Source organism: Danio rerio, chromosome 21 (genome assembly GCF_049306965.1).
Source record: "Danio rerio strain Tuebingen ecotype United States chromosome 21, GRCz12tu, whole genome shotgun sequence".
Taxonomy (NCBI): Eukaryota; Metazoa; Chordata; class Actinopteri; order Cypriniformes; family Danionidae; genus Danio; species Danio rerio.
The window spans coordinates 1,917,501-1,942,500 of record NC_133196.1 but is presented as its reverse complement, the minus strand read 5'-3'; the positions used below and the strand labels follow the sequence as shown (position 1 = coordinate 1,942,500).

Genomic DNA, 25,000 nt, shown 5'->3' with positions numbered 1-25,000 from the left:
ATATTTGACTGTGTGTCTCTGCATCTCAAACGACTTAAAACTTTTTAACGAAATAAAGAAATCTCCACTGTGCTGAGCGAGAGCGCCTCTTAAATTGAACAGCGCATCATCGATGACGTAAGTGTGCTCAGGCCCGAATGCGATGTGAGTGCGGGTCATTGGGTGAGACGGAAAAGGGGACAAGTGTGCTTCGGCCCGGTTTAGTTAAAGAACAGAAATAATGACTGTTTTCAAACAGGTTTCCGCTATTAACTTCACTTTTAAAGACATTTTTATTTTTTTTTATGACTCAATGTTGACAAATTTGCATTTTCCTTCGGCTTAGTGGCTTATTTATCAGGGGTCACCACAGCGGAATGAACCGCCAACTATTCCAGTATTTGTTTTACACAGCGGATACCCTTCCAGCTGCAACCCAGTATTGAAAAACATCCATACACACACACACACACACACACACACACACACACACACACACTACGGCCAATTTACTTAACCCAGGGTTGTCCAGACTCAGTCCTGGAGGGCCGGTGTCCTGCAAAGTTTAGTTCCAACCCCAATCAGAAACACCTGGGCTGGCTAATCAAGCTCTTACTAGGCTTTCTAGAAACATCCTTGCAGGTGTGTTGAAGCAAGTTTGGACACCCCTGACTCAATCAATTCCCCTATAGCGCATGTGTTTGGACTTGTGGGGGAAACCCACACCAACACAGGGAGAACATGCAAACTCCACACACCAACTGGTCCAGCCGGGACTTGTACTTACTGTGAGGCCACTCTATATGCATTATATACGCAACTCTAATGTAAATGAGCATGTATTTTACATTCAATTCAAATGCATGAATATTCATTAGAGGAGTGTAAGGGCTGACGGCGACCGTCCAATCAGAGCCGCCGCAGTTTTAGAGATCAATCAATTTGTTGTTTTCGTTTTACAAAAGTGAAAAGGCAAATGAAGGTCTGATTGTTGACACACATTAGCGCTGACTCCGCGCCACTTCTATTTACATACAAATACTGAATTATAAATGAAAAGCTGGACCACTCACTGCTAGAAAAACGTGAAATCCTCCCGCAAATATAAACAGATTTTTTTTTTGCATTTGTTCACTACATTTTCTTAAAATGTGACACGTTTCAACACACAATGGTCTTATTTTTTTGTTTTGTTTGTTTGTTTTGAGAAATAATAATAATAATAATAATAATAAAAGAAACCAATACAACGCATTTCTAAACACAAAATAACAACAGCCTACATGTAAAAATATAACTTTTACATACACAGTTTCAAAATAATGGTAAGTTCGCACTTTGTTGCATACAATTTACAAAAGTCCGTGTTTCCCTTCGGTCCCGCGACGTTATCGAAAAAAAGAGTCTCTCTGTCTCTTCCAGACGTCTCTCGATCCGCTCCCTTTATATACTGTATATATTTCTACATTTATATATATCGATTTCTAATAGACTCCCGCTTGAATTGCGTCGATAAATTCGCAAAAAAGTTTTCTTTCTATTATGTTGTTTTTTTTTTTGTTCGTTTTTTCTTCGTGTGTGTGTGTGTGTGTGACAGAGAAACCAGTACAGACAAAGAATAGAGAGATAATAAAAAAAGAGAAAAGCCATTTTACACGTACGACCACACATTTTGTACTAACAAGCCCGTATTGGTAAAAGCCGATATCTATAATACAATGCTCAATATAACGACAGGTGGGCGGGGCTGTGGGCGGGGCTGGACACACCTTCTAATTACATATACAGCCATACAGTACATTAAATACAGTTTATCCAAAAAAATACTTTTGACTTCTTTTTTTGTTTTCTTTTGTTTTTTTAAACTCCAGGCCGTAAAACGCCTGACTGCATAGACCTAATGACTAACGCTTGTCCTACTTTTGCATCCTAGAGAGTTCTGGTAAAAGTTCTCCGCTATGGAGCTACATTAGTGCCAAAAACATTTCACACAAACACACAACAAACATAATGCGTAGCCAGATTCAAATGCATGAAACTAAATTTAATAATTCATTCATTCTCCTTCAGCCTAGTCCCTTATTTATCAAGGGGCGCCACAGTGGAATGAACCGCCAACTCATTCATTCATTTTCTTGTCGGCTTAGTCCCTTTTTAATCAGAGGTCGCCACAGCGGATTAAACCGCCAACTATTCCAGCATATGTTTTAAGCAGTGTATGCTCTTCCAACTGCAACCCAGTACTGGGAAACACCCATACACACTCACTCTCACACACATACTCATACTCTACGGTCAATTTAGTTAATCAATTCCCCTATAGCGCATGTGTTTGGACTGTGGGGGAAACCGGAGCACCCGGAGGAAACCCACGCCGGGACTCAAACCAGCAACTTTCTTGTTGTGAGGCTACAGTGCTAACCACTAAGCCACCGTGCCGCCAAGCTAAATTCACGTGCACAAAAATATGTATGCTTATATTCACGAAAACAATTCATGTGCACGTGATAAAAATACATGAAGGTGCAAATTGCCTTTAACATGTGAATAGACTTAGATTTTTGGTTAGCCAACCAGATGTGAGCTTACTATTCAACCAATCACAGCCCACTGTAATCGAGGTTACTTTGCACTATGCTTTCTTTTGCGTAATCTGAACTAATTTAGAATGCAAGCAATTAAAGGTGCAGTATGTACATTTTTGACTCTTCTAACATATAAAAGCACCAGAATATGTTTGCGGATATTTGCTAACATGCTAAGTAAACATGTTTGTTTATCTGAAAAACAATACTAATGTCCTTTTTTCTGCTTTGAGAATGTGCGTTCCATTTCCGAATGTCCATCTCTGCTTTGATCTCTGTAACTCCGCCTATTGCATGTTGTTTAGCCAATTATATTTCAGCACCCCAGGTTGCCAGATTGTGATAAACTCAGTATTTCATTTAAAGAAATAAAGGCTGTCTTAATGTATGCAGAGGCCTAACAGTCAACTTTATCAAATAAAATTGGCCACTTTATTAGGTACACCTGTCTAACTGAGTGCATTTGAGTGTAGTCAACTCAAAATTGACTGAAAGTTAATTCCACTCATTTGAAAAGAGTTTTGAACTCAGTGTTGAAGGTAATGAGTTAATTAAATACCTCATTACTTCAATTTAGATAAGTTCACAGCACTCATATAGATTAGTTTTTGAACTTAAATGGGTTGTTGCAATCGGTTTCCTCAAATGGTTTGAGTTGACTTAACTTATTTGATAATATTTTAATAATAATAATAATAATAATAATATAATAACATTATTATTATGATTATGATTATGATTATGATTATGATTATTATTATTATTATTATTATTATTGTTGTTATTAATATTAATAATAATATTAATAGTAATAATAATAACAATAATAATAACAACAACAACAACAATAATAATAATAATAATAAAAATAATAATAATAATAATAACAATAATAATAATAATAATACCTGAATACTTAGTTTGCTTTTGGCTCATTCATATTGGTGTCATCAATCTGGCAACCTGTCAGTGTTGTATAGTCATGGGAGGCACCGTCTATTAAAAAATAATATCCTCTCTAATATTTTGAATTTACACTGCAATACCTAGCTCACCCACTAGGTGTCAATCCCACACACTGCACCTTCAATCCTCTATCCAGCATGGCGGACGGAGAAAAACATGTTCACATATGGTGTCTTTTAAACTCAAGTTTACACAAATAAATTAGCATGCGCGCACTTAGCATATTTTATGGATATGCATTTGTGAACGTGAATCGCTTTTGTGAATATATATGAACATAATGTTCACGTGAGTTTGGCTTCATGCATGTGAGTTTGGCTACTCATGGTGCTTTTCGTGTTGTTTCTGCGTGAATTATTTCTGAGACTAATCTGGCTCCGTACTCCTCCAGTCGGGTGATGATATGAGCTCTAAAAGGCACGTCGGTTGAAGTTTTCTGGTGGTGAAATTGCATCTTTCGGGGTCTGGAGGGCTGGATGGACTGATGAAAAACGCTCCACGCTCTCTGCGCTTACTCTGGTCCCTTTATTGCGTGCGTTTTTTCCAGTTTTTTTTTTTTCCATGAGGCACAGCTACAGGATCCGCTCTCCACACGCCAACGCCATGATATGTTTGGAGAAATCCACCCTCGAGTGTGTGTGTGCATGTGTGTGTGTGTATACGTAAAAAACAGGGAATGCTTGGAGGAAGGTACGGCGCCGCTTTACTGCTGATTTTCCCTCATTTACAGTGTTCTTCAGTCAGGACAGCGGCGCTCGGGTCCACTGGTTGATTGTTTGGGCAGAAATGACGCTGTCATAGGAAGTGATTGCTCATCATTTTGATGAATTCTGGCAGCTTCGACCTGCAAAAATGGACAAAGAGAGAGAAACGTTCATGCACAGGACAAAAACAACACAAAAACAACCAATTTATTCCTGCTGCATTTTCTTCTGCTGCTTCAAAACTCTCCTACACTGACAATATTGATTCATTGCATGTACTCTAGATTTTTTAAGGTAAGTGGATGCAAACAATTTATATGGGTTGAATTTCATTCATTCATTCATTCATTCATTCATTCATTCATTCATTTTCTTGTCGGCTTAGTCCCTTTATCAATCCGGGGTCGCCACAGTGGCATGAACCGCCAACTTATCCAGCATATTTTTACGCAGCGAATGGCCTTCCAGCCGCAACCCATCTCTGGAAAACATCCACACACACTCATTCACACACACACACACACACACTCATACACTACGGACCATATTCACCTGTGCATGTCTTTGGACTGTGGGGAAAACCGGAGCACCCGGAGGACACCCACACGAACGCAGGGAGAACATGCAAACTCCACACAGAAACGTCAACTGACCCAGCCGACGCTCGAACTAGCAACCTTCTTGCTGTGAGGTGACAGCACTACCTACTGCGCCACCGTATCGCTCTGGGCCGAATTTATACAGACAAATTAAATGCAGTAATGATCAAACTCAGCCCATATCAATTGTTTGCAGCCACTCACCTTAATAAAACATAGTAAATGCAATGCATCACTTTTCTCAGTGTGTGATATTAGTCATGCAGTATCTTTTAAAGAATTGAAAGTATCTGTTATTTACTAAAATAGTGTCAGTGCTATTTTTGGATTAGTTTTATATTTACAATGTTTCTGACTTGTTTTATTAAACACTTACCGGCCACTTTATTAGGTACACCTTACTAGTACCGGGCTTGCCTTCAGAACTGCCTAAATCCTTCTTGGCGTAGATTCAACAAGATACTGGAAATATTCCTCAGAGATTTTGCTCCATATTGACATGATAGCATCACACAGTTGCTGCAGATTTGTCGGCTGCACATCCATGATGCCAATCTCCCGTTCCACCACATCCCAAAGCTGCTCTATTGGATTGAGCTCTGGTGACTGTGGAGGCCGTTTGAGTACAGTGAACTCATTGTCTTGTTCAAGAAACCAGTCTGAGATGATTCACGCTTTATGACATGCTGCGTTATCCTGCTGGAAGTAGCCATCAGAAGATGGAGACACTGTGCTCATAAAGGGATGGACATGGTCAGCAGCAATACTCAGGTAGGCTGTGGCGTTGATGCTCAATTGGTACTAATGGACCCAAAGAAAATCTCCCCCACACCATTACACCACCACCACCAGCCTGAACCGCTGATACAAGGCAGGATGATCCATGCTTTCATGTTGTTGATGATAAACTCTGACCCGAGCATCTGAATGTGTCAGCAGAAATGGAGACTCATCAGAGCAGCAACGTTTCTCCAATCTTCTATTGTCCAGTTTTGGTGAGTCTGTGTGAATTGTAGCCTCAGTTTCCTGTTCTTAGCTGACAGGAGCGGCACCCGGTGTGGTCTTCTGCTGCTGTAGCCCATCCGCCTCAAGGTTGGACGTGTTGTGTGTTCAGAGATGCTCTTCTGCAGAGCTCGGTTGTAGCGAGTGCTTATTTGAGTTACTGTCGCCTTTCTATCAGCTGGAACCAGTCTGGCCATTCTCCTCTGACCTCTGGCCTCATCAACAAGGCATTTGCGCCCACAGAACTGCCGCTCACTGGATATTTTCTTCTGCGTTTCTAAATTCTAGAGATGATTGTGCATAAAAATCCCAGTAGATCAGCAGTTTCTGAAATACTCATAGCAGCCCGTCTGTCACTAACAACCATGCCTCTTGACCATGTCTACTTGCCTAAATGCATTGAGTTGCTGCCATGTGATTGGCTGGTTATAAACTTGTGTTAACGAGCAGTTAGAGAGGTGTACCTAATAAAGTGGCCAGCTAGTACACTCAGTCGGAAACTGCTGATCTACTGGTATTTTGGAAATGTTCATATTTCCAGTACCTTGTTGAATCTATGCCACGAAGGATTAAAACAGTTCTGATGGCAAAATGGGGTCTAACCTAAGTAGGATGTACCTAATAAAATGGCTGGTGAGTGTATTTTATAATAAAATGTGCACAATTAAAAATAAAAAACACTTTAATAAGTCAAATATATTTACTCAATTTAGTATTTGTTTAATAAAACAAATATAAGTCTTTATTTTCAGGCTGCTTAAGCACATTTTTTCCTCAAAATTTTCTCTTGTGTAATAGTAAAAATATCAATAATTTATTTATTAACATGATTTTATAGCAAAACACACAAAGCTGAGAAGCACAGTGCTAATCACTGAGCCACCATGCCGCTCTACAAATAAAATGACAAAAAATAACTGATTTTGGTGTGAAAAACACGCTGAACCTGTTGAATTGTTCATATTTTGTGTGATTGTATAATCTGACACTGACAAGACTGATGCTAATATGAAAACACCTCTCATGTGGGATCCTTAAAAACATCACAGAGTGTGCTTTTTTACCCTCCATCATTAAACATGCAAATGAATATGAGGATGAATGAACCGAGCTTCATTCACACCTTCAATTCCACCGTAATTATAAGTTGTAAACTCATTAGCTGCGCATTACCGGCGTTTACAGCCAGAACATCCACCTTTGGAACTGCATGTTTCTGTTCACACCCATAAATAATGCAACGTGAACATTGCACTTTTCAGATTTCACATCAAACCAGCAATAAACAAACCACTAACAATTCAATTAGACAGCATGAAGAATGATCCTCATCAACATCATCATCAACAGCACATGTGAATGAAATGGTCAGTGATATTGTGTACATGCTCTAAATTGCATAATAATTTAATATAACTGCTTATTTAGAGAATTTAGAATATGTAGCATATTAGTACGAGATCAATATCTATATGTACACATGTTAGAACCAACACTTACGGCCAATCTGTTGTTAAAATGCACCCATTGTTATAAGTTCAAGATTCTTGTTTTGTTTTTGTTTTTGATGCCACACTTTTAGTTTGTTGATGTTGTACACTGGGAAAAATGGTAAATCAGGAATGTGGTTTAATATGTAAATTTATGCAAAACTAATTTGTATTATACGATGCAGAATAATGTGTAAAAGGCAGGTGGAAATGTGGGCGGAGCCACTGTAGCAATGTGGGTGGGGCTACTTTATGTGGTCCCACCTTCTATTGACATAAAGCCATGCGATTGACATGGGGCGGAGCTGTAGGCTGATGAAAAAGTGGGTGGAGTCATGGGTGCGGCCACATCTGTGGACACACTTTCTAATTACATAAAGACATACAGCTTATGTGGGCGGAGTTATAGGTGAAGTGTGGGCAGAGTCATGGGTGTGGCCACATTAGTGGACGCTCTCTAAATATGTACAACAATAGTTGACGTGGGGCGGAGCTGTAGGTGGAAGGGTGGGTGGAGTCATGGGTGTGGTCACAGTGGACACTTTCTAATTACATAAAGACATACAGTTCATGTGGGCTGAGTTATAGGTGGAAGTGTGGGCGGAGTCATGGGTGTGGACACATTGGTGGACACCCTTTCTAATTACATAAAAGCATACAGTTCATGTGGGCGGAGTTTTAGGTGGAAGTCATGAGTGTGAACACATCAGTAGACACATTTTCTAATTGTATTCAAATATAGTTCACATGGGGCAGAACTATTGTGGAAGTGTGGGTGGAGTCGTGGTTGTCGCCTCATCATTTGGGTGGAGTCATGTGTGGGACCACATTGGCGGACACACCTTCTAATTACATAAAACCATAAAGTTTATGTGGGCGGAGTTCTTTATTGTTTTCTAATTACATAAAGCCATACAGTTCATTTGGGGGAAGATATATTTTGATGTGTGGGCGGAGCCAAACCAGTGAACATGATTACATAACCCATACAGTTATGTATGTGTACACCTATTACATAAAATATTTTCTAATTACGTAAAGCCATACAGTTCATTTGGGAGAAGCTATATTTTAAGGTGTGGGCGGAGTCATGGGTGGAGTCAGTGGACATGATTACATAAGCCATTCAGTACATGTAGGCGAAGCAATTAGTGGAACTGTAGGCGTAGCCATGGGTAAAGCCACATCAGTGGGCACACTTTCTAATGACAAAAAAAATACAGTTCATGTGGGAGGGGTTTTAGGTGGAAATGTGGGCGGAGCTATACGTGGAAGTTTGGGTGGAGTGATGTGTGGGACCACACTGGCAGACACACCTTCTTATTACATAAAACCATAAAGTTCATGTGGGCGGAGTTTTTGATTGTTTTCTAATTACATAAAGTCATACAGTTCATTTGGGGGAAGATATATTTTGATGTGTGGGCGGAGCCAAAGCAGTAGACATGATTACATAAGCCATACAGTTCATGTAGGCGGAACAATTAGTGGAATTGTGGGCGGAGCCATGGGTGGAGCCACATCAGTAGGCACACTTTCTAATGACGAAAAAAATGCAGTTCATGTGGGCGGGGTTTTAGGTGGAAATGTGGGTGGAGCCACAAGGGGGGGGGGGGGGGGGGGGCAAAAAGCCAGCTAAAGTTTAAGGATTAAATCAGTTTGTTGATTCAAGTTACCACTTTTCCCAGTGTAGTTGAATGAGGTAAACAGTGTGGCATGAGCCCAATGAAGGAATTGTGCATCACTTGAGTCGGTTGTGCCCAAACGAGTGATTGTTAGTAGTGAACCGTATCATGGGACATGTAGAACAGCAGATCAGTGTAGAGTGAAATCTTCTGACCATTTACGGGGGTGTGGCTCTTTACATTTGTCCCATGGGATTGGACGCCTCGCCCATTGCATGGTGAGCGGCGGCCAATGAGAGCGGAGCACCGTCTGACGACACCTTCTCCTCCTCCCGCCGCTTCAGACACGCCGCCTTCGGGTTCAGATTGCGCTCTGCAGGAGAAACACACACACACAGTGCTGATTCACTGAACACACAGCAGGACTGAGCTCTTATATTAATCTGTAGCTCATACAGCGCCCTCACATGGAGAAAAAGTGCCATTACAGCATTACACAGCTAATTTCATTTTAAAGGCTCCACTCATAAACAAAGAGTGTTCGCCATATTTGTTATTATATAATGCTATATATGTGTGTGTGTGTGTGACTGACCTCGGACCTGCTGCTCCAGGCTGAGTATCACGGCGACAGCCTGATGCAGGATCAGCAGTTTGGTCTGCGGCTTGTCGCTCTTGAGGTGCAGCTGACACATGCGGCCCAGCTCCTTGAAGGCCTCGTTGATGTCGCGCACACGCAGACGCTCGCGCGCATTATTGGCCATGCGGCGCTCCTTCTCCCGCTCCAGCTTCTGCTCCGGCGTCAGGTCCTCGTCATCATTAGCACTGAAGGACAGAGATAGAGAGATAGAGAGTGTGTGTGTGAGAGAGAGAGTTTGAGAGACAATGTGTGTGTGTGTGTGTGTGTGTGTGTGAGAGTGTGTGTGTAAGAAGAGAGTGTGCATGTGTGTGAGAGATTGTGTGTGTGTGTGTGTGTTTGTTTGGTGTGTATGAGAAATAGAGAGAGAGTGTGTGTAGGTGTAAGTGGATTTGTGTGTGTTTGTGTGTGTGCATGTGCGTGTAGCTGTTTGTGTGTGTGTTTGCATGTTTGTTTGTTTTTGTGCATGTGTATGTGCGCATTTGTGTGTGAATGTGTGTGTGTATGTTTGAGTGTGAGAAAGTGGGTGTGTTTTTTTGTGTGAGAGAGTATGTGTGTGTGTGTATGTACAGAATGTGTGAGTGGGTTCGTGTGTATGTGTTTGTGTATATATTTGTGTATGTGTGTGTGTATGTTTGTCAGTGTGTTTGTGGAAGTTTGTGTTTGTGTGTGTTCGCGTGAGTGTTTGTGTGTGTATTCGTTTATGTATGTGTGTGTGTTTGTGTATGTGTGTGTATTTGTGTGAATGTGTGTGCATTTGTTTGTGTATGTGTGTTTGTTTTTTGTGTGAGAAAGAGTTTGTGCATGTGTGTGTATGTGTGTGTATTTGTGTGAATGTGTATGCATTTGTTTGTGTATGTGTGTGTGTGTTTTGTGTGAGTAAGTGTGTGTTTTTGTGTGAGAAAGAGTTTGTGTATGTGTGTGTATGTGTGTGTATTTGTGTGAATGTGTATGCATTTGTTTGTGTATGTGTGTGTGTGTTTTGTGTGAGTGTGTGTTTGTTGTGTGAGAAAGAGTTTGTGTATGTGTGTGTATGTGTGTGTATTTGTGTGAATGTGTATGCATTTGTTTGTGTATGTGTGTGTGTGTTTTGTGTGAGTAAGTGTGTGTTTTTTTGTGTGAGAAAGAGTTTGTGTATGTGTGTGTGTGTATTTGTGTGAATGTGTATGCATTTGTTTGTGTATGTGTGTGTGTGTTTTGTGTGAGTAAGTGTGTGTTTTTTGTGTGAGAAAGAGTTTGTGTATGTGTGTGTATGTGTGTGTATTTGTGTGAATGTGTATGCATTTGTTTGTGTATGTGTGTGTGTGTTTTGTGTGAGTGTGTGTATTTTTTGTGTGAGAAAGAGTTTGTGTATGTGTGTGTATTTGTGTGAATGTGTATGCATTTGTTTGTGTATGTGTGTGTGTGTTTTGTGTAAGTAAGTGTGTGCGTTTTATGTGTGAGACAGAGTTGTGTGTATGTGTGTGTGTGTTTGTTTTGTGTGAGAAAGAGTTTGTGTATGTGTGTGTGTTCGTGTGAATGTGTGTGCATTTGTTTGCGTACGTGTGTGTTTTGTGTAAGTGTGTGTGTTTGTTGTGTGAGAAAGAGTTTGTGTGTGTGTATGTGTTTGTGTAAATGTGTGTGCATTTGTTTGTGTATGTGTATGTTTTGTGTGTGAGTAGGTGTGTGTGGTTTTTGTGTGAGAGGGTATGTGTGTGTGTTTGTGTATACATGTGTAAGTGTGTGTATGTATATGTGAGTGGGTTTGTATGTGTGTGTTTGTGTACATATTTGTGTATGTTTGTATGTGTGAGTGAATTTGTGTGTGTGTGTGTTTGTGTATATATTTGTGTATGTGTGTGTGTGTGTTTGAGGGTATTTTTTGTGTGTTTGTGAGTGTGAGTGTGGGGGGGTGTAAAAAAGAGAGTGTGAGTGGGGTGTGTGTGAGTGTGCATATGTGTATTTGTGTATGTGTGCATTTGTTTGTGCATGTGTGTGTTTTGTGTGAGAGAGTATGTGAGTGTGTGTATGTGTGTTTTGTTTGTGAGAGTATGTATGTATGTATGTGTGTGTGTGTGTGTGTGTTCATAAGACAATGTAAACACATTATAAGCTCACAGACAGGCTGAACACATAATACTCTCTCTCTCTCTCTCTCTCTCTCTCTCTCTCTCTCTCTATATATATATATATATCTTTATACAACAGTTTATACAACAGTTCTGTCTGGTTCTCGAATCTGATTGGCTGATATATTAAGTAATATCAGCACCCGTACAGCCTCTTTACCCTTTGTGTATTACTCCGCCCACATACAGCCAGCAGAAAGCAGACACTACACATCTAAAGTGTAAAAGATGCTTGCTCAGCTGTTTAACTGTCAGCTTATGATTTGAACTCAACGCGGAAGAAAGTAGTTCCTCATACAAAAGGTTTTTTAAAGCTCTCCATGTTTGATTTTGTTTTTATATACACAATTACGCCGTCAAACTGTTGTATAAACGCAATATCACACGAGTAGCAGTGCGATATGGCTATATATCGGCACTGGTGGGGGCACTAAGACACTCGGCCTGCAGCCTCATGCCAACACACGCCTCCCACCAGTTCTGATATAAAGCCATATCGCACTGCTACTCGTGTGATATTGCTCATATATCATGTGAGTTATTACCTCTCTAAACCTTTGAGGTCTTTGCTGTCCAGGTCGTCCTTCTTGTCCAGGGATTTGCTGTCCTGCAGGTTTTCGTCTCCTTCATCTTCAGATTTAATGTCGGAGCTCACAGACGACGTGCTTTGACCCTGCAGACCCGCCGACAGAGCTGAAAACACACACCATATGAGGAAAGACATCACTGATTATGACACTTCAGTTTGTTTTAGAGTCCAAAAATCAGCGACTGTGTGATGAAGATTATTATTATAAGGCTGCGAGTGTGTAATTATTAGCCACATCCCCTGTGAAATCTTTATTAACCTCCTTCATTCATTTTGATTTCGGCTTAGTCCCTTTATTGATCAGAGGTCGTCACAGAGGAATGAGCCGCCAACTATTCCAGCATATGTTTTACACAGCCGATGCCCTTCCAGCTGCAACCCAGTACTGGGAAACACCCATACACACTCATTCACACACACACTCACACTACGGCCAATTTAGTTCATCAATTTATCTGTAGCGCATGTGTTTGGACTTTATTTATTTTATTTGTAACTGCAATGACATTGTGTTCCTAGAATTTAGACTATAGGTTCTCTGATCATTACTGCGGGTATTATAAGTAAAATATTAATAAATTGAGCAAAAATATTTTATTATTTATTTAATTTTTTATTTAATTTGTGTTATTTATTTAATTTTTATTTAATTTGTATTATTTATTTTATTCTTATTATTAATTTTATTTTATTATTTATTTTATTTTTATTAACTTTTTATTATTTATTTAACTATTATTAGTTTTAATTTTTATCATTTATTTTATCTTTATTATTTATTTTATTTTTTACCATTTATAAATTTTTTATTATTTATTTTTTATTGTTAATAATATTTTATTTTTATAATAATTTTAATTTTATTATTTATTACATTTTTTATTTTCATTTTTTAATATTTACTTTATTTTTTACTATTTTTATTTTCATCATTCATTTTATTTTTATTATTTATTTTATTTTTATTATTTATTTTTATTATTTATTTTATTTTAATTTTTTTATTTTATTTTTTTATTATTTATTTTATTTGTAATATTTATTTTGTTATTTTTATTTTATCACCATCTCAAATCCAGTTACAAATTGTTAAGGTTGTATTGTTTTTATAAATGACAAAATGCATTACTTTGTCAAATTTAAGAAATATACACCTGACAAAACTCTTGTGCCTATTCATGTTTTAGGAAGACCAAATATTAACTTGACTTCTAGTTGATCATTTGGAATCAGAAGTGTCTTATATAAAAGCCAAAGGCCTCCAGATTTTGCTTATTTGAGCACAATAAAATCTGATCATGTCTTGATGTTGACTGATTTGATGAGGACAGTAAGCTCTGACTCTGCTTAGACTAAAGTCTCATCACTGAACAGAAATAATGTCCAGTATAGAATATAAAGTCCTGCTGCAGTGGAGACAGAATGAATATTGTGTCTGACTCCATCATGAGCTTGGAGGACTGCATCCATACATCTCTGACATGACTCACATCACTGATTAATAAAGTCATCTGGAATGAAGAAGAAAGCCTTCAGCAGGATCCCAGAGTTCATCAAGAGTCTTTGTGTTCATCTTCAACACCTCCTCCATCATCAGCTCAATAATGTTCATGTCTGGTGACTGGGCTGGCCAGTCCTGGAGCACCTTGATCTCTGCTTTCAGGAGCTTTGATGTGGAGGCTGAAGTATGAGCAGGAGCGCTATCCTGCTGGAGAATTGTCCCTCTCCTGTAGTTTGTAATGTAATGGGCAGCAGTCTTGATACCTCAGGCTGTTGATGTTGCAGATCTCTCGCACGCCCCCATACTGAATGAACCCCAAACCATGATTTCTCCTTCACCAAACTTGACTGATTTCTGTGAGAATATTGGCTCCATGCTGCAGTATTGGTGATGATTGGGATGCAGATCAACAGATGATTCAGCAGAGAAATCCACCTTCTGACACTTTAAATGATCAACTAGAAGTCAAGTTATTATTTGATGCTCTTACAACTGGCGTCAACGACAAGACTTCTGTCAGGTAAAGCAGCAATAACACTAGTTTTCCTACTGATTATTAACGTGGTAAATGAGTAAAAGAGCTCCAATGGGATGAAAAGTGTGTGATGATGAAATCCTTCTGGACGGCGTTCATAAATAATGATGTGTGTGATCTGAAGAGCTGTTATTTATCATCTTCTTCTTCATATTTTACAGCATTCAGCACCTCATTAACTGTTTGGCAGAGTTTAACACAGACTCAAGCCTTTGCCAACAGCTCGATGGAGAGCCTGCGGTTTTTACGCATCACTTCCTGGGTCAAATACAATTTCCTTTTACATATTCATATCTGAAAAACAGCGCATGGTTTCACACACTCATTATTGTTCTCACATTAGTGAGTGTGTGTGTGTGTGTGTGTGTGTGTGTGTGTGCGCAAGTGTGTGTGACTAGCAGATGCAGGATTAACACACTGTCTGACATGCAGAAACACACACACAATCACAAAAATGTGCGTATTAAACACATTTTTACACTTTGGAACATCTAAATGAAAAATAAAATACAATAAAATATTTATTTTAATAGAGTCAAACAAAAACAATTCAAGTTTAAAATGCATCATTAAATGAAAAAAGTAAATAAAAATAAAATAAATAAATATTGTACTAAAAAATCTTAAAATGCATTTTTACATTTGAAAAAGTAGATAAAAATGAAAACTAAAATAAATAAATAAATGATTAAATAAATAAATAGATAAATAAATATTATGGTAATTTTTAAAATGCATTGCTAAATTTAAATAAGTAAATAAAAATAAATAAATAAATAAGACAGTAAACAAATCTTAAAACGCACTGTTAAATTTGAAAAAGTAAATAAAAATTTAAACTAAAACAAATAAATAAAGAAATAATATAAAAGTACATTGTTAAATTTAAAAAAGTAATTAAAAATAAGAACTTAAAGAAATAAATCAAGAAAGAAATAATATAATTAAAAAAATCTTTAAAAACATAGTTAAATTTAAAACAGTAAATAAAACTAAAAATAAATAAATAAATATTATAGTCAAAAAAGTTCTTGTTCTTAAAATGCATTGTTAAACTTGAAAATGTAAATAAAAAAATTATATTTGACTGTAATATATAATAATTTATTTTTAATTAAAATTTTATTTTTAACAATGCATTTAAAGTTTTTTTTTACTGTATTATTTATTTATTTATTTATTTTAGTTTTATTGACTTTTTTCAAATTTTATAGCACATTAAAAAAATTACTATAATTTTTTAAAATTTGTTTTTACTTTTTCGAATGTAACAATGCATTTTAAGATTTTTTCACTATAATATTTATTTAATTATTTATTTTAGTTTTTATTTTTATTTACTTTTTCAAATTTAACAATGCATTTAAAGATTTTTCACTATAATAGTTATTTACTTATTTATTATTTATTACTTATAAAAAACCTTTAAATGCATTGTTAAATTTTAAAAAGTAAATTAAAATAAAAATTTTAATAAATAAATAAATAAGTAATACAGTAAAAATATTCAAATGCATTTTTAAATTAAAAAAGTTTATTAAAATATAAACTAAAATAAATAAACAAAGAAATAAATATTGTGTTGAAAATGCATTAAATTTGAAAAAAAAAAAAGTTTAAGTAAATAATCTACAAAACTGACAAAAAGAGTCAAGACAGAAAATATTAAATTATTATAAATAATTACTCTAATTATTTATAAAATATATTTTCTAAAGACATTCTAATAAACTACTTCCCTAAACAATTAAACCTTTGGAAAATATTAATAGAAAACATATAGAAAAAATAAATATATATTAAAACAAGTAAAAAATAAAATAAAATTAATAAAAAAAAAAATTAAAAAAAAAAAAAACACTAATTAAAAATGATAAAATACATGTTAACTGCGTGGCAGCTGGAAGGGCATCCACTGCATAAAACACATGCTGGATAAGTGTGGCGACCCTAGATTAATAAAGGGACTTTAAGCCAAAAAGAAAACGAATGAATTATTTTTAACTAAATCAGCGTCACAAAAGAGTCTAATAAATAAAAAATAATATATATATAAAACTTAAAATGCCTTACAAATAAAAAAAAATACATAAACAAATATAATAAATGAATCAATAATGCTTTAAAATATGTATGAAAGTGTCTTCAGCTCACTAATGCTGCATTTATTAAAGGGAAATCATCATCATGGTGAATATTGTATATTTTTCAGCATCATCACTCCGGTTTCATCCACACAATCCTTCAGAAATCAGTCAGATATGAGGACGAGGATGACGAAGACACATGTATGATTATTAACAATGTGAAACATATACACATCACCACATTTACTGTGCAAAATTCCTTGTAGAGATGTCAGATTTATATAAGCAGCATTGGTGATGGTGTTTAAAATGTGTTTAATCATGCAGTGGTGTGTGTGTGTGTGTGTGTGTGTCCATGTTGTGTGTGAGCGTGTGAATCTGTGTTGTGAAGATGCTCTAAAATGGCGGCAGATGGAGACGGGAGGGAGACTGGCAGAGTGCCCGCTCCGATGATGCCAGCCTGAGTGTGTGTGTGTCTGTGTGTGAGTGTGTGTTTATGTGCATGCGTGTGTAACCTTGCTCCCCTCTTGGCCAGTATAGAGAGACGGCCTTCTCTTGGTAACATGAACGTGTGTGAGTATGTTTGTGTTTTGGTGTGCGTACATGATTGTGTGTGAGTTTGTGTGCGTTTATGTGCGTGTATATGAGCGTGTGTGTGTGTGTGTGAGTGAGTGTGTATATGAGTGTCTGTTTGGGTGTCTGTATATGAGTGTGTTTGTGTGTTTGTTTTGTGTTAGTGTATATGTGTATATATGTATGCATGTATATATGTGTGTGTGTGTGTGTGTGTATGTGTCTTTGTGTTTGTGTGCATGTTCCTGCGTGTACGTAAATGTTAGTGTGTATGTGTTTGTGTGTATGATTGTGTGCATTTATGTGAGTGTGTGTGTGTATGTATGAATGTGGGTTTGGGTGTGTGTATATGAGTGTGCACGTTTCTGTTTGTGTGCAAGTATGAGTGTGTTTTATGTTAGTGTAAATGTGTGTCTGAGTGTGTGTGTCTGTGTGTTTTAGTGTATATACGTGTGTGTGTGTGTGTGTGTGTGTGTTTCTCTCTCTCTCGCTCTGTGTGTATGAGTGTTTGTGTGTGTGTGTGTGTCTTTGTGTTTGTAAATGCTTGTGTGTACGATTGTGTGCATTTATGTGATGGTGTCTGTGTATGAATGTGTGTTTGTGTGTGTATATGCGAGTGTGTGTGTGTTTTTGTCTTTGTATGATTGTATGTTTTGTGTTTGTGTATATGCATGTATATATATATATATGTGTGTGTGTGTGTGTGTGTGTGTGTGTGTGTGTGTGTGTGTGTATATGAGTGTGTATGTTTTATGTTAGTGCAATGGAGTGTGTGTCTGAGTGTGTGTGTGTGTGTGTGTGTGTGTTTGTGTATTTAAGTGTGTGTGTGTGTGTGTCTTTGTGTTTGTGTGCATGTTTCCGTGTGTAATTAAATGTTTGTTTGTATGGTTGTGTGTGTGTATGAATGTGTGTGTTGGGGTGTGTGTGTGTGTATATGAGTGTGTATGTTTCTTTTTGTGTGCGCGTATGAGTGTGTTTTATGTTAGTGTAATGGAGTGTGTGTTTGAGTGTGTGTGTTTGTGTATATAAGTGTGTGTTTGTGTGTGTGTGTTTCTGTGTGTGTGTGTATACATGTATAGTGAGAATATATGTGTGTGAGAGAGTGTACACAGTGTATGTGTGTGTGTATACATGTGTATGTGTATATACAGTATGAAAGTGTATGTGTGTGTGTGTGTGTGTATGCATGTGTATATACAGTATGAACATATATGTGTGTGTACATGTGTATAATGTGTGTAAACATATGTATAGTGTGTGTGTGTGTGTGTGTGTGTCTGTGCATACATGTGTATATACAGTATGAACATATATGTGTGTGTACATGTGTATAATGTGTGTAAACATATGTATAGTGTGTGTGTGTGTGTGTGTGCATACATGTGTATAGTGTGTGTGTCTCTCTGTGTATGTGTGTGTCACCTCTGTACGGGTCACTCTGGCTGAGATCAGGGGAAGTTGCCGCCTGCACAGAGAGTTGTGATCCAGGAACCTGATTGGACACGATGGAGTGTCCGCTTCTCAGAGCCTCCTCACGATGGCCAACCTACGCACACGCACGCGCACACACACACACACACACACATAGAGAGAAAGAGAGAAATACTTAGAAAAAACACGCATGTGAATGCATTCAGTCTATGATGTTAATGACCATCAGAGGGCGCCATTCACCTTCACCACACACATACACACACACACACACTGCTCGCACTTTTCTGATGCATATAGAGGGACTTTTATTATGTAAATCACTATACTATCATAAGACTGTAGCCACTGTTAAAATATAGATTATAGAAATACACAGGTTCGAGTGGTGCAGAGGAGACACACCGACACAAAGGGGCGTCTTATAAGAGAAGAACAGCAGGTCCAGTGAGAAAGTGCAGATGTGTTGACCGAGACAAAATCAACCCTCACTACAATAACATACATAGAGCAAATCATTTCAAAAGTGTGAAAACAACATGGTCGCTGGTTCGAGTCCCGGCTGGGTCAGTTGTCATTTCTGTGTGGAGTTTGCATGTTCTCCCCGTGTTAACGTGGGTTTCCTCTTGGTGCTCCGGTTTCCCCCACAGTTCAAACACATGTGGTACAGGTGAACTGGGTAAGCTAAATTGGCCGTAGTGTATGAGTGTGTGTGTGTGTAAATGAGTGTGTATGGATGTTTCCCAGTACTGGGTTGCAGCTGGAAGGACATTCGCTGCGTAAAACATATGCTGGAATAGTTGGCGGTTCATTCCGCTGTGGCGACCCCTGATGAATAAAGGGACTAAGCTGAAAAAAATGAATGAAGATGTTTGTTGAGATCGAGCACATTTTTCCACTACAGTACTGTTTCTGACGAATGCAGCATAGCATTATCTCCTGCACATTTTATCTGTCTATTTTCCACAAAACATTTTCAGAACATGTACAATATTGTCTTATTATTTATATTTAGTGTCAAGAGTCAAGACTTTAAAGAAGGCAAAACATGGACAAAAATGGAAAGAAAAAGTTAATTAATAAATAATAATAAAAAAATATATTAATGAATAATTTTAAATTAATGAAAGTGAGAAAAAATGATTAAATACAACTCAAATAGACACAGTTCATGTAATTTTTAATTCTTCTTCTTCTTATTATTATTATTATTATATTAATTATTTTCATAATAATAATAATAATAATAATAATAAACTGTATTTTTAGCAATCAGCATTTTAGAAAACAACAACAACAATACATATTAATAATAATAACAATAAATAATAATAATAATAATAAATTAAAATAACAATAAATAATAATAATAATAATAAAAATAATAAATAATAGCAAACTATAACAATAATAATAAATAATAATTAAATAATAATAATAATCATCATAGTAATAATAATAAATTATAATAACAAAAACAACCAATAATAATAATAATAATAATAATAATAGTAAGAATAATAAATTAAAATAACAATAAATAATAATAATAATAATAATAATAATAATAATAACAATAATAATAAATAATAATTAAATAATAATAAGAATCATAGTAATAATAATAAATTGTAATAACAAAAACAACCAATAATAATAATAATATTTAACATATCCACATATCAATATGTCATATATTTTTAACAATCAACATTCTATGATCCATTTATATAGTCTCTCTCTCTCTCTCTCTCTCTCTCTCTCTCTCTCTCTACCGAAAAACCCTGTGAATTTATTCAGGCAGGTAAAATCCAAAGTAATGTCCCATGATGCCGTGCGGCGAGTCTGATCCATCTGTCTGCCATCACGTTCGCCAACACAACTGACAATTATCTTAATGCCCATATGCTTAATTGTGGGCTCCCAAATTCCCAGGATAATACACACACACACACACACACACACACACACACACACACACACACACACACACACACACACACACACATCCAGCAGGACCGCGGATCTGGCACTCGTGTGAGTCTGGTTTTGTTTTAGGGACACAATCTGAGTCTCTGCTGTAATTCTGCTTAATCCCATGAAGACGCCTTTGTCTCGCTGCGCATCCCTGCAAATATCAGGGAAAGCCGAGGAGAGTGTGTGTGTGTGTGTGTGTGTGTGTGTCGTCTGGATGTGGATAACAGTGTGTGTTTAATACGCTTTTATATTGGAAAACAACAGCAGTGCTGGATGAGATTGACATCTGAGTTTGATATTTTGCTGAAGTCCATTAAACTTTCATTTTTGGTGGGTAGCACGATCGCCTCACAGCAAGAAGATCGCTGGTTTGAGCCTCGGCTGGGTCAGTTGGCATGGGTTTTCTCCGGGTGCTCTGGTTTCCCCCAAAATCTAAACACAAGCACTATAGTGGAATTATATGTGTATGAATAAGTGTGTATGGGTGTTTCCCAGTGATGGGTTGCAGCTGGAAGGGCATCCACTGCCTAAAACATATGCTGGATAAGTTGGCGGTGCATTCCGCTGTGGCGACCCCTGATTAATAAAGTGACTAAGCCAAAGAAACCAAATGAACACCGGTGCCCTAATATTAATTATCACTATGCTGTTTTCTGTGACAGTCAGCCTGGACATTCTGCTAAGCATCTGCTTTTGTCCTCGATGGTGTTTCATAGTGAAGGATTATGGGATGTTCATTTGTGGGAAACTGGTTCTGCTGGAGCTCCTGCAGGCTCGCAGTTAATTAGAGGTTATTCGTTAACAGAGACCTTAAAGACTGATGCTGTTTATCAGCCACAGAGAGCTGTGTGTGTGTGTGTGTGTGTGTGTGTGTGTGTGTCTGTGTGAGGAGAGAGATGAAGACCAGACGTCCTACTGACAGCAGTTTTTAGCACACACACAAGCACAGGCACACACACACACACACACACACACACACACACACACACACACACACACACACACACACTGAAAATGCTCACACAAACACACATAAAGACACAGAAACTGCACACATTTGAAATGATTTAGTCTGAAAACACACAGATACACACACATACGCACACACATACGCACACACATACGCAACCACACACACACACACACACACACACACACACACACACACACACACACACACACACACACTGAAAATGCTCACACAAACACACATAAAGACACAAAAACTGCACACATTTGAAATGATTTAGTCTGAAAACACACAGATACACACACATACGCACACACATACGCACACACACACACACACACACACACACAAAGAAAAAACACACACACGCACAGAAAGTGCACACATACAAAATGCACACACACACAAAATGCACACACACACATAAAATACACAAATGCTCATACACACACAGAATATGCACAAATGTAAAATGGTTCAGTCTGAAATTCCACACACACACACACACGCACGCACAAATCAAATAGGTTTCTACATGTCTAGATAGCAACACACTAAACAGCCAAAACAGCACGTGTTAGAAAACAACACAACTATGACATCACAACAATGAGCTCATTAGCATATGACCGCCCACACTGATGATTTCATCCAATCAAAACAGGCGTCATTTACATACTCAAGTCTTTTTCAGACTTTCAGCAGCTAAATTGTTCTCTTTATGGTCAGATAATGATTAATCGAATAAGAATTATACACAAAACTCCCAAATAACAACAACATTATGGGCTCTATCATACACCCGGCACAATAAGGTGCAAGACGTGCTTGGCATGATTTGTTGCTGTTTTCAGACCAGCGCAACTGTAATTTATATGTTTTGCGTCACATTGTTTACATAGTGAATTCATTTGCTCCACTCTGTGGACTCATGTGCGTGCTGGTCTATAAAGGAGGTGTGTTAAGGCGCATTGTTGGAGCGTTGCTATTTTGAGGAACTGAAATAAACCAACAGCACCATTAACCAATAGGGTATATGCCGAAGCATGCTAATAGGACTTTTAATTTGTCAGTAAGCTAGGTTAAGCGCTTCCGGTGAACTGTATGCCAATGCAAAAACCGGCGCATTTAAGGTCTGTTTTCTTTAAAAATCAGCGATCTCCACAGTGATGTCTGATATAAAGTGGGTCTCAGATTGTACAAGAAGCTCTGCATTACATTACATTTCCCCCGCCATGTCTTTATAATATGAGCATTTCTTTTACTCCAGTATATTCAATGGAGCTTCTGCTCTAGCCTGCTGATTCTGACGGGTGTGTGTGAGTAAACGGCTTTTTGTCTCGTTTTACGCTTGAGCAACTAAATGAACGCCAAAGTTTATTTAACTGAATGTATTTTTATTACATTACAACATCCATGCTGTAAAAGGAACCGTATAAAATGGAAAAAAATTCACAATAACAGGCCACCGGAAGTTCATCAGTATAGGAACACTAGCTCGACACATACCCTATTAAAAGCTGCTCTAAAGTCCAGAAGATGCAGTAGTTATGCACCTATGCTGGTCCAAACACTTACACACTGCTGAATACACACAGGATGATCAGCAACACACAAATATATTTACAGATGAAAACAATTAAAGGATTAAAATGATCCAGAAATGATGATTTTCTACATCAATATAAACAGCACTGCCTCCATGCCTTCTTCACCTCGGGGGGCTTTTTCAGTTTATTGATGACGATCTGCATCTGTATAATGTGATTATTATTAGCAGTATTATTCATTATATGCAGATTTATATTTGCTTTAATAAACACAAGTGTAGATGTGTCCAGCTGTGGGGTTTTGGAGACGTCTGCATCAGCATAAGAACAGGACGTGTGTTTGGAGATAACTCAGTTTTTGTTATTATTGTTCATTTATTCCTTTGCTGGAGATCAGAACTGAATTTAGAAATAGTTTTGACACAAATCTTTGCGTTGAATAAAGGATATTAAATATGTGGGCTAATGGATGTGTTCAGTGGAGTGAGTTTCCACCGTTTCCTCACTCCACCAAAGTAAAGGAGTAAAGAGTAAAAGTAAAGTAAAGAGGCTGAATGGAGGAGGCTCGCTCTTTATTTTCATTTATGAGAGCTTGCGAATTCAGAACTCCCAAACAAAAATGTGTCACTACAAAAAAATAGTCAAAACAGGATGACTCCATCCAATCAAAACCGGCTCATTTGAGTTTCAGCAGCAAAACTGTGCTGTTTATGTATGGCAATGATTATTAAAATAAGAATCACACACACACACACACACACACACACACACACACACACACACACACACACACACACACACACACAGACACACACACACACACACACACACACACACAAACACACACACACACACACACACACACACACAAACACACACACACACACACACACGCTAAAATATAGCTCAGAATGTGACTCTTTTACGTGATTTCTGAGCAAAAGTCTCTGCGGAGGTTACTCCAGGGTGGTCCAGGACTTTGTGACAGATGAGAAATCCAGACCTGCTTTTACCAAATTCCTCTAAATTACTAAAAAACAGGCCAAATTCACAGAGAGCCTTCAAAGCCGGCGCACAAATTGTTTCCTGCTGAATTAAATGCCTTCATTTCTACACACAAACTCAAACCGCTGATGAGAGTCTCTGTCTTGTTTGTTTTCATTAGTTCATTCATTTTTCTTCAGCTTAGTCCCTTATATTTTAGAGGTCGCCACAGTGGAATGAACCGCCAACTATTCCAGCATACTGTATGTTTTACACTGCAGATGCCTTTAGAGATGCAACCCAGTCCTGGAAAACACCCATACACACTCATTCACACTCACTCATACACTATGGCCTATTTAGTTAATCAATTCCCCTATAGCGCATGTGTGTGGGGGAAACCAGAGCATCCGGAGGAAACCCACGCCAACATGGGGAGAACATGCAAACTCCACACGGAAATGCCAACTGACCCAGCTGGGACTCGAACGGTGTGTATGGACGGCTGGAAGGGCATCTGCTGTGTAAAACATATGCTGGAATAGTTGGCGGTTCATTCCAATGTTGGCGACCCTTGATAAGTAAAGGGACTAGACCGAAAAAACTATTTATTTATTTTATTTTTAATTTGTGTTTAATTTATGTACAATGTTGACAAGTGACAAGTATATTTTTAGTGACTTCAAAATCAAATCAATCCCTTATTAATGGGCATTATAATTTTAATTCATAGTTATGTCTTTAATGGTGTGATTTGAAGGTTAACAGGCCAAATAAAAATATTCATCCATCAAAAACCCAAACAATGGGGTGACAGAGTTATTAGTCCTAAAAATAAAAGGCTCTGATTAAAACAAAAGCCTGAACATCCTGCAGAGAAACCCAGAGAGACATCACTGTTTTCCATCATAAAGTTCCTTTAACACAATACTGTACTTAGAGACCTGGAAATGAAGAGGTCACAGGGGTCACTGAGGGGTCATAGGGGTCAGGAAGCCGGGTCAGCGGGTCGGAAAGATGGAAACTCGCTTTAAACACATCAAACACTGAAGACCTTATGGTCAAAAGCTTAAATACTGCTGAAATAATAAATAAAAATGGATATAAA

General features: G+C 37.6%; 1 protein-coding gene across 27 annotated transcripts in view; it reads right to left on the bottom strand.

Moving 5' to 3' along the window:
* Positions 1-4,038: 4,038 nt before the first annotated feature.
* Positions 4,039-25,000, bottom strand: part of tcf4 (transcription factor 4) — a 327,237-nt gene continuing 306,275 nt past the window's right edge. For 14 of the 27 annotated variants that reach the window (XM_073935620.1, XM_073935626.1, XM_073935621.1 and 11 more), the window contains 5 exons: positions 18,403-18,526; positions 12,241-12,388; positions 9,546-9,775; positions 9,191-9,323; positions 4,039-4,374 (listed from right to left, as the gene is read on the bottom strand). In XM_073935620.1, the coding sequence (XP_073791721.1) occupies positions 4,326-4,374; positions 9,191-9,323; positions 9,546-9,775; positions 12,241-12,388; positions 18,403-18,526 (684 nt within the window). In that variant the 3' untranslated portion in view covers positions 4,039-4,325. Of the gene's footprint in view, positions 4,375-9,165; positions 9,324-9,545; positions 9,776-12,240; positions 12,389-17,663; positions 18,258-18,356; positions 18,527-25,000 lie in introns of those variants that run through there. The other 13 variants (XM_073935630.1, XM_073935632.1, XM_073935633.1 and 10 more) reach the window with 3 other exon arrangements.